The following is a 14,417-nucleotide window of genomic DNA, read 5'->3' as shown; positions in this document are numbered from 1 at the left end:
TTCATATAGAGCCCAGAGGATTAGTAGAGTGGAATTCACTTAGTGATATGAAAGTCTGTTGAGCTGCATTGTGTTTGTTTGGGACTTCAGTGTGTTTCCCCGATAGCAGTTGATTGTAATGAGTTCTATATTGTTTAAAAAAAAAAGAGAAAAGGTAGAGTTTAATAAATAGAACTCCTTGACCTGCTTTGAATGTACAATTCATAACACTGTAACTACTTATGGGAGGTTGTGCTTAGTTAGCTTGTTTATCTCCCTGTTTTGTGCATTAATTGGCTCACAAACTCTGAGTCCAATGTGTATTTTCTGAGACAGTTAAAAACCAGAACAGCTCTGTGTAGCATGGAAGCTTGTCTCTTATACCAACAAAAGTTGGTCCAAAAAAGCCACTTTGTCTCTCTCTCTAGATCCTAGGACCAACACAGCTATAGCACCCAAAACAAATACTCCTTTTGGTGTCTTGGAAATCAGTTTCCTTACAGATAAGTAGCAGTTACAGAAATGATAAATGACATTTATACAAGTAAATTACAGTAAAACCCCTGATGGTCCGGCACAATCAGGAACCCGGAAGTGCTCCAGGCAGCCGGACCATTGGAGCTGCTCTGCCCCCAGCTTCCCCTATTCAGCCGCCGCTAAAACTGACCAGCGGCTGAATCGGGAAAGCTGGGGGCAGAGCAGCTGGAGTGCTGCCGGGTAGGTCCCTAGCGCTGTCCCTCGGGGCTGCAGGACCAACCCGGCAGCACCCCAGGTGTCCCCAGTTCAGCCGCTGCTGAAACTGATCAGCGGCTGACTACAGGAAGCCGGAGACAGAGCTGCTCTGCCCTGGCTTCCTGGAATCAGCCCCTGATCAGTTTCAGCAGCAGCTGACTTGGGTACACCTGGGACAGAGCAGCTGGGGGGCTGCCAGGTTGGTCCAGTAGCACCGAGGAGCAGCGCTGCCGGACCAACCCGGTAGCATCCTAGCTACTCTGCCCCAGGCGTCCCCAAGAGCAGCTGGGGTGCTGCCGGGTTGGTCTCACCGCGCCAAGGGTCGGCGCTACTGGACAAACCCTGCAGCATTCCAGCTGCTGTGCTGCAGGCGTCCCTGATTCAGCCGCTGCTGAAACTGACCAGCAGCGGCTGAATCAGGGACGCTTGGGGCAGAGCCAGACTATCGGAAGGGGGAGGGGGGACTATGAGGGGTCTGGGGCCAGACCCCTCATAGCCCCCCCTTCCGATAGTCCGGCATATTTGATAATCCGGCACCCCCTCGGTCCTAAAGGTGCCGGATTATCGGAAGTTTACTGTACCATGTTACCACCACCTCCACAATTACGTTGGCTGGTAACCAAACACAAACATGCCCTACTGCCCTTAGGTTAAAAAAGAAGATAGGAGGAAAATGTTAAATACCTCCTTAGAAACAAGACTATCTCTGTCAAATTACCTGGGATGTTATTTCTTCCTTCATTTTAGTGCCTTTTGCCCATGAAAATGGGCTCTCTCTTTCTGAAGAATTTCTTACTGCTTAATTCTCCATTTGTACTCTGTCCTGTTTGATTGTATAGTAACATTCCCTGCAACCAGCTGATCAGGACATTAGGTAAGGAGTCATTAGCAGGATCATTTGATTGTTTGTATAAAAATACTACTACTTATTTTCATGCCATTGCCTTTAGTGATAAAACAAGGGAAGCAGAATTCACAACAAAAATCACAACACAATATAAAGCACTGTAGTCATTTCCAGTGAGATCACAGTAGACTGATCCACATACCATAAACAGTAGAGTCAAGCTAAGGTGACCATTTTTCCATTCTGTTTATGGGATACCTGGTAAAACTACTCATATTCAAGTAGGGATGTAAGAGTTTAACTGGTTAATCATTAAGCATCAACTTATCAGTTCTGGTTGTGGTTAAACTCTTCTGAGGGTGTGTGCTGGCTCCTGGCTGCTGACCCCACTCCCAGGAATTGGCTGCTATCTGGCATGGCAAACTCTGCAGTATTGGAGCTTGCAGTGTGAGGTAGCAGCTGGCTCCCCGGGAGTGGAGCCAGTAGCCAGTGTGTGTAAGCTGGCTCCTGGCACACACTGGCTTCTGGCCACACTCTGAGAGCTGGTTGCACTGTGGGCTCTGCAGTATAAGCCTTATACTGCAGAGTCTGCAGCGTGTGTAACCACTAAGATTTTTAACAGTTACACGGTTATTTTTAAACACTTTTTTACATCCCTATATTTAAGCAAGTTCAGTGGCAAGTAATCTGAACTATGCAGTACAAACACTCAAATTAAAATCAAATTCACTGAATCCAAGTTAAAAAAGAAATATTGCGATGACATAAACTCTCTCTCTCACCTAGGGGGTGTGATCACCTAACCCAATCCTCCCTGCCTGCTGCTCTCTGCTCTATGCTTGGATGGGCTCTAGGACAGACCAATCTCTCCTGTTACCTCATGTGCCTTCTTCCAGAGGCAATATGTGAAGAGGCCCGTATGAAGTTATGCACCCTCCCTGGTACTTTCTGTAACTCTGAACAAAACATTCTGGTGTTTCTTTCAAAAGTTTACAACTGAACATTGACTTAAAGGGCTTTGAATCGTTACTATCCAGAAGACAAATGTTGCTTGTAACCATCACAGTTTAAATGAAGCAAGTACCAAAACAACTTCCTTATGTCAAATCTTTTTTTAAACTTTCCCTTAATTTTTAAGTTGTTTACATTTAACACCGTACATTTGCTGTTTACTTTTTTTTCTCTCTTCTATATGATTGTATATGTCTGGTTCCAAGTGAGGTGTGTGGTTGAGCTAAGAACTAAATGGTCAGAGGTTGTAATGTATCACACCTCTACAGATGGGAAACCTGAGGTATAGAGAGATTAAGCAGCTTATCCTGCATCACACAGAAAATTAGCAGTAGATCCAGAGCTTTGTCTAGATGGCCTAATTTCCATATTTGTTTGAGCCATAAACTGGGAATTTCATTAGTGCTTACAGGGAGTTAGGGAACAGGTCCCATTGACTTCCAAAATATTGAAAATCTCTCCCAAAATCTTTCTTCCTATTTCCCAGATACATCTCAGATCTGTATTTCCTTAATTAGAGAAAATACTTTTTGAACTTTATGGGAATGTTGCCTTAGTAAGGATTGCAGGATCAGCCTGCTGTCTTTTTCCCCTGAAGGAGGTATCTAAAACAGGGTGGGCAAAATTAGGTTTGGGGGCTAGATTCGGCCCGCCAAGCATTTCTCTTTGGCCTGCCCAGCTGATCAGCAGTGTGTGCAAGCTTACAGCTGGCAATGTGTGTTTGGCTCTCTCTCCACACCTTGCTCCATCCTGTAGCCAACCTGTTCCCAGGATTCTCCTGCCAGCTGTGCAAACCGGGCAAGGGAGGAAGGTCGAGGGGAGAGGGTAGTGCTGAAATCAGGGTGTCACCCTACCCCTGCATTCCATCTCTGTAGAGCATGGGTCCGAGAGAGGTGGAGACACAGCGGAGCTGCTTCAGTCGGGAGCCTGGATGGTAAGTGACTGAGAGGACTGGCTGTTAAGAGGTGTGTAACTTGCTAATTGTGTAGTCAATAGAATATTTATTGACTACGTGATTAGTCGATAAGGGAAGATGCTCAGTCCTGGCTTTTGCTGGGTCCAGGAGCTACTCCCACTGCGACTCTGCAGTTTAAATGTAGTCAGAGCCAGGTGCACAGGCAAAGGTGCAGCAGGAGCAGGTCCCACACCTGGCATGAGTCGGGACTGAGCCGGGCTTCCTTCCTGACTGGAGCAGCCCCTGTCGGTGGCAGACTGAGCTGGCTGAGGGCAGAGGCTGCTTTGTGGCAGCACCTCCTGTCTGCAGGGGCTCCCAGTGCGAAGTTGGGACCACCCCCACAGACAGGGGCTCTGCCCGTGGCCATCCTGGGTCCTCTGTGGGCAGATACTGCTTCACAGCAGCCTCCTCTGCCCACTTCTTTCTCTGCTGCCTATAGGGGGGAGCAGGTGGCACCGTGGAGAACCGGCTTAAGCTGGCTCCCCCAAACATCCGCTCCTGTCCCCCACTTTGCTACCTCTGATACAGAGGCAGGGGGAATGTGAGTAGTTGACTACTTGATAAGTCGACTAGTCAACTACTCGCTTACAACCCTAATGGCTATCTTAAGAGTCAGTGCACTGTTTCTAAAATTTCAGTAATGTCTGCAGTGTGAGGGATGGGGGTACCACTTTCCTACCACAGATCAGGCAGCTTTCCTGTCTTAGAGATAGAGTGTGGCTTCTCCTAGAAACTTACCCAGCAGCAGCCAGCGCACACACTCTTTGTGTCATTGTCACCCACACACTGCCAAACACACCCTTCCATCTTTGTGCCACACTCACTCTGTCACAAAGTCTGTCTCTTACGCACAGTGTGTCTGTCTCTCTCACTTTTTTTCCTCTCTCTCTGTAGTCCTCAACCCCACCTCTTCTGCCCGCGACCTGCCCCTTCAGGAGTGGTGAGGGGAAGACAGAGCCAGCTCATGACCCCATTCCAAAAGTCATAAAGTGCCGCGCCAACTCCTCTCCCCCTCCCCCCGTGAAAATGATTGACCATCCCTCGTCTAAGACCATGGCTACAAGAGGAGCTCTTTATTGGACTAGGAATGCTAGTATAATATTCTGACAAAGAGCTCCTAGTATTGTTTTTATGGTGACTTTTTAAAAAAAGTATAGCATATTCCATCATTCTCTTATTCCATCATTCCCTAAACAAAAAACACACATGCATTAGGGATATGAAAAATAACCACTTAACCAGCAAGTGTCACCCTTAATCGGCCACCCAGTGCAGCCCCTTTCCACGGTGGGACCAGGAGAGGGGAGCTGCAGGCAGGAGCTGTTCTAGCCTGCAGATCTGGGGTTCCTTCAGCCCTTTGGCAGTTGGTGGAGTGGGTCCACTCCGGCCCTGCAGCTTTAAACTGGTTAACCAGCTTCCCCGCCTGCCTTCCCTTTAATCAGTTACCTAGTTAAACATTGTGTTTAACCAGTTAAATGGGATTTTATATCGCTAATACTGATAAAGGGCAATTTTGCTGGTATAACTGAATTTACAGTACAGACTTCTGCCAGGACAGCTATATCAGTCAGGGATCAACATCACTTCATACTCCTGATCAACGTAGCTGTGCTAGTGTATAACATAGGCAAGGCTTAAGCTTTCCATTCATTTCCAGCTTGTTTCTGATACAAAGAGAGATCTGCAAAGAACTTTAAATGCATTGGTGTTTTGTCCTTTTGGTATACAGAAGGCTTGAAAGGCTTTTCAAAAACAAAAACCAGTGGGCAGTATGGTGGGTGTCATTTTTTACCTTAGAAATGTGTCCAGTCTGATCTTCCCTAGGTTTAGTGATGGACTTCTTGATGGGAGCTCTCACAACTCAATTGAAGATGTGGGAGGGGTTAAATCTTTAACTAGTAGACTGTGTTCATTAATCATTAGAGTTAAGGAAGGACCCCATGGACCTTAGGGTAAAACTCCTTTGAAGTTCAAAAACCACAAACAAAGAAGTTTTAACGGTCTGGCATTTTGAATTCCTCTGCTTTCCATCTCTTGGATGTCGTCATTTCACTAGGGCCTTGTCTGTACAAGAAAAGTTGCATGAGTAGACTAACCAGATGTGGTTAAACTGGTGCAGTCTGCTCATGTAGACCAACTTAAGGGGTGTGTGTGTTTTAACTAAGTAATGAGCACATATTTAGATTAATCTTTCTTGAAGTAACTCTACTTCTTGCAATTTCTAATTTAGGAGCAAGCAACATAGTTGCAGGAAACAATAAATTCTGTAAGAAATTTTGAATATATTTAAACTTTATAGAATGCATGTGGTAATCAGAATATTGTCATTAAAATTCTTCAAGATAACCCAAAATGTAATGGCTATACGTTAGGCTGGAATTGAGTGGTCAGGTAATAGGACTTGTTGAACATTTCCCATCAAAAGTTCCTTTTGAAAGAAATTTCAGTTTTTAATTAAATAGTTTTCCACAAGTAGAGTCTCTTCATGGAAAAAATGTGACTTCTATATTAAAAAAATGTTTAACAAAAAGGTTAAACTTTTGGCAGGGAAATCCATTTTACCACCAGTTCTACTTTGTCACCCCTTTTCATCAAAAATCTGTCAAACAACACTGCTAAAAGTATTACATAAATAGTTAAGTTCTCTGTATTTCTTTTCCACTGATTGTACTGTTGCACAAAGAAATGACTTCTGTTTTTCAAAATATTTCTGCTTCTCATGCTTATTGCACACCTGTAGTCTTTTAGTCAGATTTTGCTCTGTTTACACCTATGGAATCCATTGGAAACAGTGGCTTTACACACATGTAACTGCAGCTGAGTAGAACATAGCCAGTTATCTACTGTTTGTGACTTAAACAGCTAGTCTGTGAAAATGATGATGAGATCACAGAAGAAATAAGACTTTTCAGATAGGGACAAAATAATGAGCACCAGCTAATGAATTCTTGAGCAACAATTTTCATACAAGTTTTTGTAGTAATAAAAAATTGGGAATCAGAAGTGCAGAAAAGTTTGACAGTCAGATTTTGATTCTCAGTGGAATGTTTCTTGGACTTTTCCAGCAGACATTAATGGATCTGGTTGAAAGGCTATATGTTTTTTTTACTCCTTAAGGTTCTATTCTGCAGAAATCTCAAGGCTTACTACCGGGCCGGTATGCACTCCTCCTGCATGTGTTGCTGGTAGTCAGGGTTATAACATTTATTGTTGTTGCTCAAATATTACTTTGGGTGTTTCCTTGGCTTTAGGTTTTTAATCTGGCAGGACTTATTTCAAATATTTAAATAAAGTTTTTTAACAGATGGTAGAAATACCATAGAAGAAATCTTAATATAAAATTGTGAAGCCTTCATGAGGCTAATAATTAAAAAACCACAAAACTCTAAAAATATTCGGGAAATTTACACTGACAGCATGGCTGGCTTCTGTTGTTTATAATGATAGCAATCTACTCTTTGGATATAAATAGTTGAAAAGGTTGGACTTTGAGCTGGTCTTTGGCTGACTCAAGCCCTGTTTTGGTTCAGACAAGCTGTGAAAAGCAAAGCAAGTGGATCATGTGGTTTGAGGAATTGCTCCAAACAACCAGTCTAATTAAAAACAAAATACCAGGTGGTCTATTCCAAAGGTGGTATTACAAGTACATCTGGATGGATCTCCAGGCAAAACCACTGTTTCCAGTGGCCATACCCCATTTAATCTTTGAAACTCTCTTAGGCTGACAAAGTAGCAGCTGCTTTCTCAATAAACATGATTGCTCTGTTATCTTGAGACTTGCCAATGAAAATACTCTATCACTGAACATCACAAATGTCTGATGTGAACATCACATTACAGTCACTAGGCATAGCAAGTTTTGGGGGGGAGCAGACTGAGGCAGTCATTAAAATAGCTGGGCCATAGTCAGTTCAGTGTTTAAAAGGTTGAGGGAGGACTTTGGAATAGACCTTGAGTTTGACAGGCACCACGTGTGTGATTTGTTTTTCTTCTTAGTCTGCACTGTTTAAAAGGTGGGCCTCTGCATTCTGCCCCAGCATGCAGCTTGCGAGGAACCTTTCAGGGGCCAACTTCTGGTGGGGTTGCGACTTCTTTGGAGGATAGGGACATAATTCAAAATGACCTTAGCAAGTTAGAGAAATGGTCAGAGGTAAACAGGATGAAGTTTAATAAAGAGAAATGCAAAGTGCTCCACTTAGGAAGGAACAATCAGTTCCATACATACAAGATGGGAAGCGACTGTCTAGGAAGGAGCATGGCAGAAAGGGATCTAGGGGTCATAGTGGACCACAAGTTGAATATGAGTCAACAGTGTGATGCTGTTGCCAAAAAAGCAAATATGATTCTAGGTTGTATCAACAGGTGTGTTGTAAGCAAAACTCGTGAAGTCATTCTGCCGCTCTACTCTGCACTAGTTAGGCCTCAGCTGGAGTACTGTGTCCAGTTCTGGGCGCCACATTTCAAGAAAGATGTGGAGAAATTGGAAAGGGTACAGAGAAGAGAGACAAGAATGATTAAAGGTCTAGAGAACATGACCTATGAAGCCAGGCTTCATGAACTGGGCTTGTTTAGTTTGGAAAAAAGAAGATTAAGGGGGGACATGATAGCGGTTTTCAAATATCTAAAAGGGTGTCACAAGGAGGAAGGAGAAAACTTGTTCCTCTTGGTTTCTGAGGACAGGACAAGGAGTAATGGGCTTAAAGTGCAGCAGGGGAGGTTTAGATTGGACATTAGGAAAAAATGCCTAACTGTCAGGGTGGTCAAATATTGGAATAAATTGCCAAGGGAGGTGGTGGAATCTCCCTCTCTGGAGATATTTAAGAACAGGTTAGATAGACATCTGTCAGGGATGGTGTAGGTGGAGCTTGGTCCTGCCTTGAGGGCGGGGGGCTGGACTTGATGACCTCTTGAGGTCCCTTCCAGTCCTATTATTCTATGATTCTATGATAGTAGTCCAGTCTGGAGGGGACAACTGCCATCCTACTACACTTGCTATGGGCCTCAGAGCTGTTTAGTGCCATTTCCTTGGTTCAAAAGAATTACTCTAGAATCTGAAAGTCACAGAAGCACAACAGTTGTGCATGTGCATATATATTATTGTAAACTGCATTGAATTATAAGATCTTTAGGGCTGGAGCTGGGTTGTTTTTTGGTTTACACTGCACCTAGTACAATAGGGTCTTGATCTGTGATTGTACAGATCATTAATAATGTTAGTCTTTGCCCCCCCCCCCCCTTGTGATGGTTCCTCCCCATGCTTTTTGAAATTGGCTTATGAATGTAAATATGCTTAGCACGAAGATGCTTTGGACAAAACATCTCATGTGATAAGGATGTTAAAATTAGATTAACCAGCTAATTGACTAGTGGATGCCATTTGCATTGGCTATTCAATTAGTTGAAAAGGGCACCTCTGCCTTTGAAATGTAGCAAGAGCCCTGCCAGCTCTTGCTATAGTTCGTAAGCGAAGAGCACACAGAGAGTCCCCCAAGCAGTCCCGCACTGGCCCAATGCTCCCTGCTTTTGAAATGTACAAAAGCCTGGGGCTCTTGGACATTTCAAAAGCAAGGTGCACAGGGCCAGTGGGAGACTGCTTAAGTTCCCCTCTTGCCCTGTGCTCACCCTTTGTGCTTAGCTTTTTAAATGTACAAGAGCCCTGGGGGTGCGTGCCTGTACATTTCAAAAGCAGGGAAAAGGGACTGGGGGGGGACTGCTTGAGTCCCCTACTCGCCCTCTTCTCCCACAGTGCTTCTGCTTTTCAAAGGTGGAAGCGCTGTCAGTTCCCCACTGAGCCCCTGCCTCCCCCTGTCCGCCCTGGAGACAGTGCCGGGGGGAACTGGCTTTTAAGCCAGCTCCCTCCAGGACAGGCTCCTGCTCCTCGCCTTGCTGCCTCTCTTTTATAGAGGCAGCAGGTCGGGGCGGCGGAGGGGATTAGTCGAGTTGACTCTCCGATGCACACAGGCTTGTCGGATAGTCAACTAGTCGCTTACATCCCTATCATGTAATAACCTATCAATTTTAATGTTACAATCTGCTGGATCTGTAGATCTTATTTTGGGGCACGTATCATTCTTATATGTAAAGTTAGAAATGTAAAGTATGAGATGAGCATATTTAAAAATATAAACAATGAGCACATCAGTGGTGGTCCCGAATCCATAATGACTGAGCAGTCAACTTAATGACTTATAAACAGCCTTGATTGTCCTGTAAGTCCAAGGGTGATTGGATTGGTAAGACATGTGACCATCCCACTTAGTACTGGATTCCATTTTGGACAGGTAATTTTCCATGGAAAGGGGGATGTAGAATAAAGGATTTCTGCCCAGGAAAGTCTATTTAAGCAATGGAAGGCTATCAGTCCCTTTGTCCTCGGCTGGCTGGGGAACAAAGACAACTGGAGACCCAAGTCAGAATAGATTCTTTGACCTGAAGGTTTGCCTGAAATAAGAACAGTTTTAGGGTAAGAAATGATTTGAAAAATATATTAACATATTAGACCTGGCTAGGCATTTTCTTTTCATTTTAATTCTGTAACTTACTTTGATCTGATAGTTTTCACCTGCAAACACTTAAATTCTACTCTTTGTACTTATTAAAAATACTTTTGTTTACTATCAACTCCAGTGTAGATAATTGTTACCTGGGGGGAATAGTGTGCATATCCTTCCTCCTGATAAAGTTTGCCTGAATGAGCTTTCATTGTGTAAAACTCTTACACACAGAGAGATGGATTTATTTGGGGTTTTGATCCAATTTGGGGGTTGGTTTACTGGGTGCTGTGCCCTAGAACTGTATTCTCCCAGAGTTGAAGTGGTTCAGTATGTATATTGCTTTTCCGCATGGGCGGTTATGCCAGTTCTGTGCCCTATCTGGGCTGCGGGGAACCAGAGAATCAGCAGGACAGAGTGGTAAGGAGCCCCAGAGAGCAAGAAAGCAAATATCAGTGGCATAATCAGCACAATGGAGAACAATCTTAAGGGTCATCTGTGACTGCAAGCTGTCACACCCCTCTAGTGGTGGGTTTACATAGAGTCTAGAATTTACTATACCTTTTGGCTAATGGAGGTTTGTTTTTTGTTTTTTAGCTTAAATGGAAGATGCTTATAATGGAAAAGTTATGGGGATGGGGTTATAAAACATGTTGTTTATCCTTTAGAACTCGGATGCATTGGAGGTGCTTCTCCAGTCAATGGATTATATTGAAAGTTTCTTCAGTCAGACTGAAAGTAAAATGGAGTAGTGACAGCTCAACTTGGGTCTTTACTCAGAGCTCTCTACCAATTATGGTGTACTGTAACTAGAACAGTCACATCTACACAGCTGTAAGGCAGCAGAAGATGGAATGAAAGAGGGCTGCCACTACCAGTAGATAGTCAGTCATAATTACAGGGCTGGCTATTAGCGAGTCCTAGGTCTACAATTACCGGTAGCAACAACCGTTAACAAAAAGTGTGCACTGTTGGCTAGAGAAAGTATTGGGCCTCTAGTCCATATCCCTAGTGACCTAGCACTGTGTGTTAGGGGAGGCATTTCATTAGTCTGAACTGGATCCCAAAAGTGTGTTAATCCTTGCATTATATTAATGTACATAACATAAATGTTGTAGCAATGATGGTAAATATTCTTAACAAAGATGTACAAAAGAAGCTTGACGTGTACAGTGTGAATTTTAGGTGATTTTATTCCATTCTTATTTCACAACACTCATTTTAAAAATGAATTTTGGTACTGAATGAAATACTATCAAGAAGACTGGGTAATAAATGCTGAGTTATTGAACAGACATTGATTGTCCCCAGAAGTTAATTGTAAATAGCACTTACTGTTCTTTGTTATTCCTGGAATTGTTACTATAATTGGAAACAAGAGTTATGAGTTAAGTGTAGCAGAAGAGCAGTATGTTGAAAAGCAATAGTTCTGACTTATTATGAGATTTACAAGAAGCCAGACTAGACTTTTTATTTTCCTTTTGCATTTTAAAGTTTCAGTATAATTTGTATGATTCGTTATATATATATATATGCTTGTCAGAACTTTTAATGTTTTGGCTTCGTAAGCATGTTAAAATAGAGTATGCCATGGTTATGAAGGACTCTTACCATAAAGGGAGCTTTTTTCATTAGTTAACTTGCCATATTAAAATCCTTGTATTTAAATTCTATCTTTCCACACAGAAATAATTATTGGCTTCTTTGCATGTCTAGTAATCTTCTCTATTTATTTTCCTTATCAAAGCCTTGTTGTTAGTCAGGGATTTGTCTGGAAACTCTAATTAGGAATTATCAGGGTTTGTGAGTGGAAGGTGCATGTGTACTAAATTGCCATCTTGTATATTTATACTGTATTTGGTAGTATTCACAATTTGCTAGCCACTTCTAAAACAAAGGAAGAGATAGAATGTCTGGCTTGCTCTCTCAGATGTGCATTGGAACTAAGCTGAAAGGAATTCCAAACTACATTAAAGTTTGTGGTGTAGGCTTGAGCTCTAATACTCCTGCAGCAAAAATAATGATCTTTTAGCTCAAGCGCGCATTTAGAGGAAATGCAGGACACAAGTGGGAGGATCCGCTTATGGCCAGCACTCTGGTTATTGGTGTGAGATGGGAAACAGAAGTCGGTTACTTTGAGGAGGGGAGTTGTTTTGTTCAAATGCTGAAGTTGCCTTTGGAGATGGGCACAGGAAAGAGCAGCTCCATGATCTATAGGACTGTTCACATTAGGGGAGAGGATTCCAGATTCCATTGGAAGAAAGGGTGTCAGGAGTCCAGCGTTTTCATGAAAAGAATAACTTGATAAGAAGGAAAGGAGAATGGGGGGAGGAAAACTGCAGGGAGTGGAGAGAAGGAAAACAGGAGAAGTGAATAAGAACTAAAATTAGATAGAAAGAAGGCCAAATTTGGAGAAATGGGAGAAAAATTAATCTGGAAATGTTTGCAAATCTTTTTGGGTCAGTATTTGGTTAAAGGTAGAGGAGGTTTCAGTGGAAGGGAATGTTTAAAAAACAAAGGCAAGAAATGACAAAATCCAAACACCCTAAAGAAGGAAAAGAGAGATAAGAATGGAGTTGAAATCTGCTGTGTAGAGATCAAAAACAGAAAACTCTTAGATGCACTGAGGTGGAGCATAGGAGAAAATGCTACTTGCATATTAGAGTCTTCATAGCAAAGAATATGACTTCCTCTGTGAATGGAGTGCACTAAACATTTTGGGTGCTACTAAAATACAAATAAAAAATAAGAAATGAGGCTGTGTCCCCCGCTTTTTGGTTTTGTAAATAGGCAGTGAGCGTACCCTGAACTTCCACGAGCACTCTATGGGAGTGCCAAATTCGCAACACGTGCTCCTAGTGGGGGGTTTTTTCAGTAGTTATATTTGAGATCAGACTGCCATTCTAAAGGCTTGATGCAAAGTACAGTGAAGTCAGTGGAAAGATTCCTATTGACTGCAGTTGGTTATATGTCTATATATTATGTGGCTTAGAAAACCTCAACACGGCTCCCTTTTGAGTTAACATTTTTCTTCTTGTTCACAGATAGGGTTGAATCACTTCTGGAAAGTTTGAAGACAATTCATTCTACTGTTTTGGAAGACCAGACATTCAGATAAATGCAGGTGTGGTTTTTTTTTAAACAAAATACTTATGGAAGCTATATTCTTTTGGTTTTCATTTGTAATGGAATTAGATGTCAGAAGAAGCATTCATTTAGAAACCCCCCTGTACAACAAAGCTTGGATTCTGTGTCCGCCTGACTCCACTATTCATGTTTCCTTCCAAAGAGTGTTTATAATACAATAAGGAGTAGCACCTTGTATCCAGTTCACATATGTAGCACATTTCAGTCTTAAGGACATTGCATTAAAACTGTATAGTGCTAATGATATGTTTTGAGGGGTGAATAAAAGCAAATGCTCGTCTTGGTATGACACATCAAGTATGAGAAGAAGAAAAATGTGTTCAGTGATTTAGTTCTAGCTTTGGGCTTGTAAGAGAGGGGCCACGTAATTTTGGTTCAGAGTCATGGGCCAGCTCCACCCCCTGCCTCAAACGGTGAAGCCTGGGGCCCTTTAAATAGCTGCAGAAACCCTGGGCAGCAGTGATCAATGCGGTAGTGGCAGGACTGTGAGCTTCAAGCCCTTTAAATATCAGCCCCTTTGCTACCTGTGCTGTAATTGGCAGCCATCTGGGGGTTGCTGCAGCTATTTAAAGGGCTCATGGCTCTGGCCCCTCTCAGGGTAACATTGTGACTGGGAGCCATGAGCCATTTAAATGGAATCCTGCTGTCTGAGCCACTGCCTGGGAATTCGGTGGCACAGGCAGCAAGGTATTAATAGAAAGCGGTTGGATGCTGTCCATGGGCTGGATCAAAGTTTTAGGCGGGCCAGATTGGGCCCCCAGCCCACATCTTGCCCAGCCCTGCTCTAGATGCTTTTAATATTCTTGGCTGAAAAAGCAAATTAGTGAATTTCTTTTAACACATCTAAAAATTAATCTATGTAGGGTTTTTTTTTAGCCTGTGGGTTGTCATCTCATGGTGTATTATCAAAGTTAATTGGGAATGGAGGCATTGCAAGACATTGAAAATTTTATTACAGTTCTAAAGCAAAGAAAATAAAATTCAATAATAATTTTGTGGTGGCCAAAACTTAAATGTGGGGGACAGGGTTGTGTGGGGCAGGAGCATTGCTACCATTGACAGATTATTTTGCTTTTACTTGCATTTTAATAAGGGATCATCAGACTGAAAAAGCCTGAGAAACTATAATTATATTCAGAAGCCTACTTAAGTGAAGAGTTACTGAAATAATTTTCACTTGTTGGACCTGAACAAAAACCCCGGCTTGAGCCCTGAATGTGGCTTTGGCTTTGAGTGAAATATCAAACTTGTCATC

General features: G+C 42.7%; 1 protein-coding gene across 5 annotated transcripts in view; it reads left to right on the top strand.

Moving 5' to 3' along the window:
* JAK1 (Janus kinase 1) overlaps positions 1-14,417 on the top strand; it is a 98,676-nt gene that overhangs the window by 43,988 nt on the left and 40,271 nt on the right. For 4 of the 5 annotated variants that reach the window (XM_075936159.1, XM_075936158.1, XM_075936160.1 and 1 more), the window contains exon 2: positions 13,060-13,139. In XM_075936159.1, the coding sequence (XP_075792274.1) occupies positions 13,134-13,139 (6 nt within the window). In that variant the 5' untranslated portion in view covers positions 13,060-13,133. The remainder of the gene's footprint in view (positions 1-13,059; positions 13,140-14,417) is intronic. The other variant, XM_075936161.1, reaches the window with a different exon arrangement.

Source organism: Pelodiscus sinensis, chromosome 9 (genome assembly GCF_049634645.1).
Source record: "Pelodiscus sinensis isolate JC-2024 chromosome 9, ASM4963464v1, whole genome shotgun sequence".
Taxonomy (NCBI): domain Eukaryota; kingdom Metazoa; phylum Chordata; order Testudines; family Trionychidae; genus Pelodiscus; species Pelodiscus sinensis.
The sequence above is the reverse complement of the archived record's forward strand: the minus strand, read 5'-3'. Positions and strand labels throughout refer to the sequence as shown.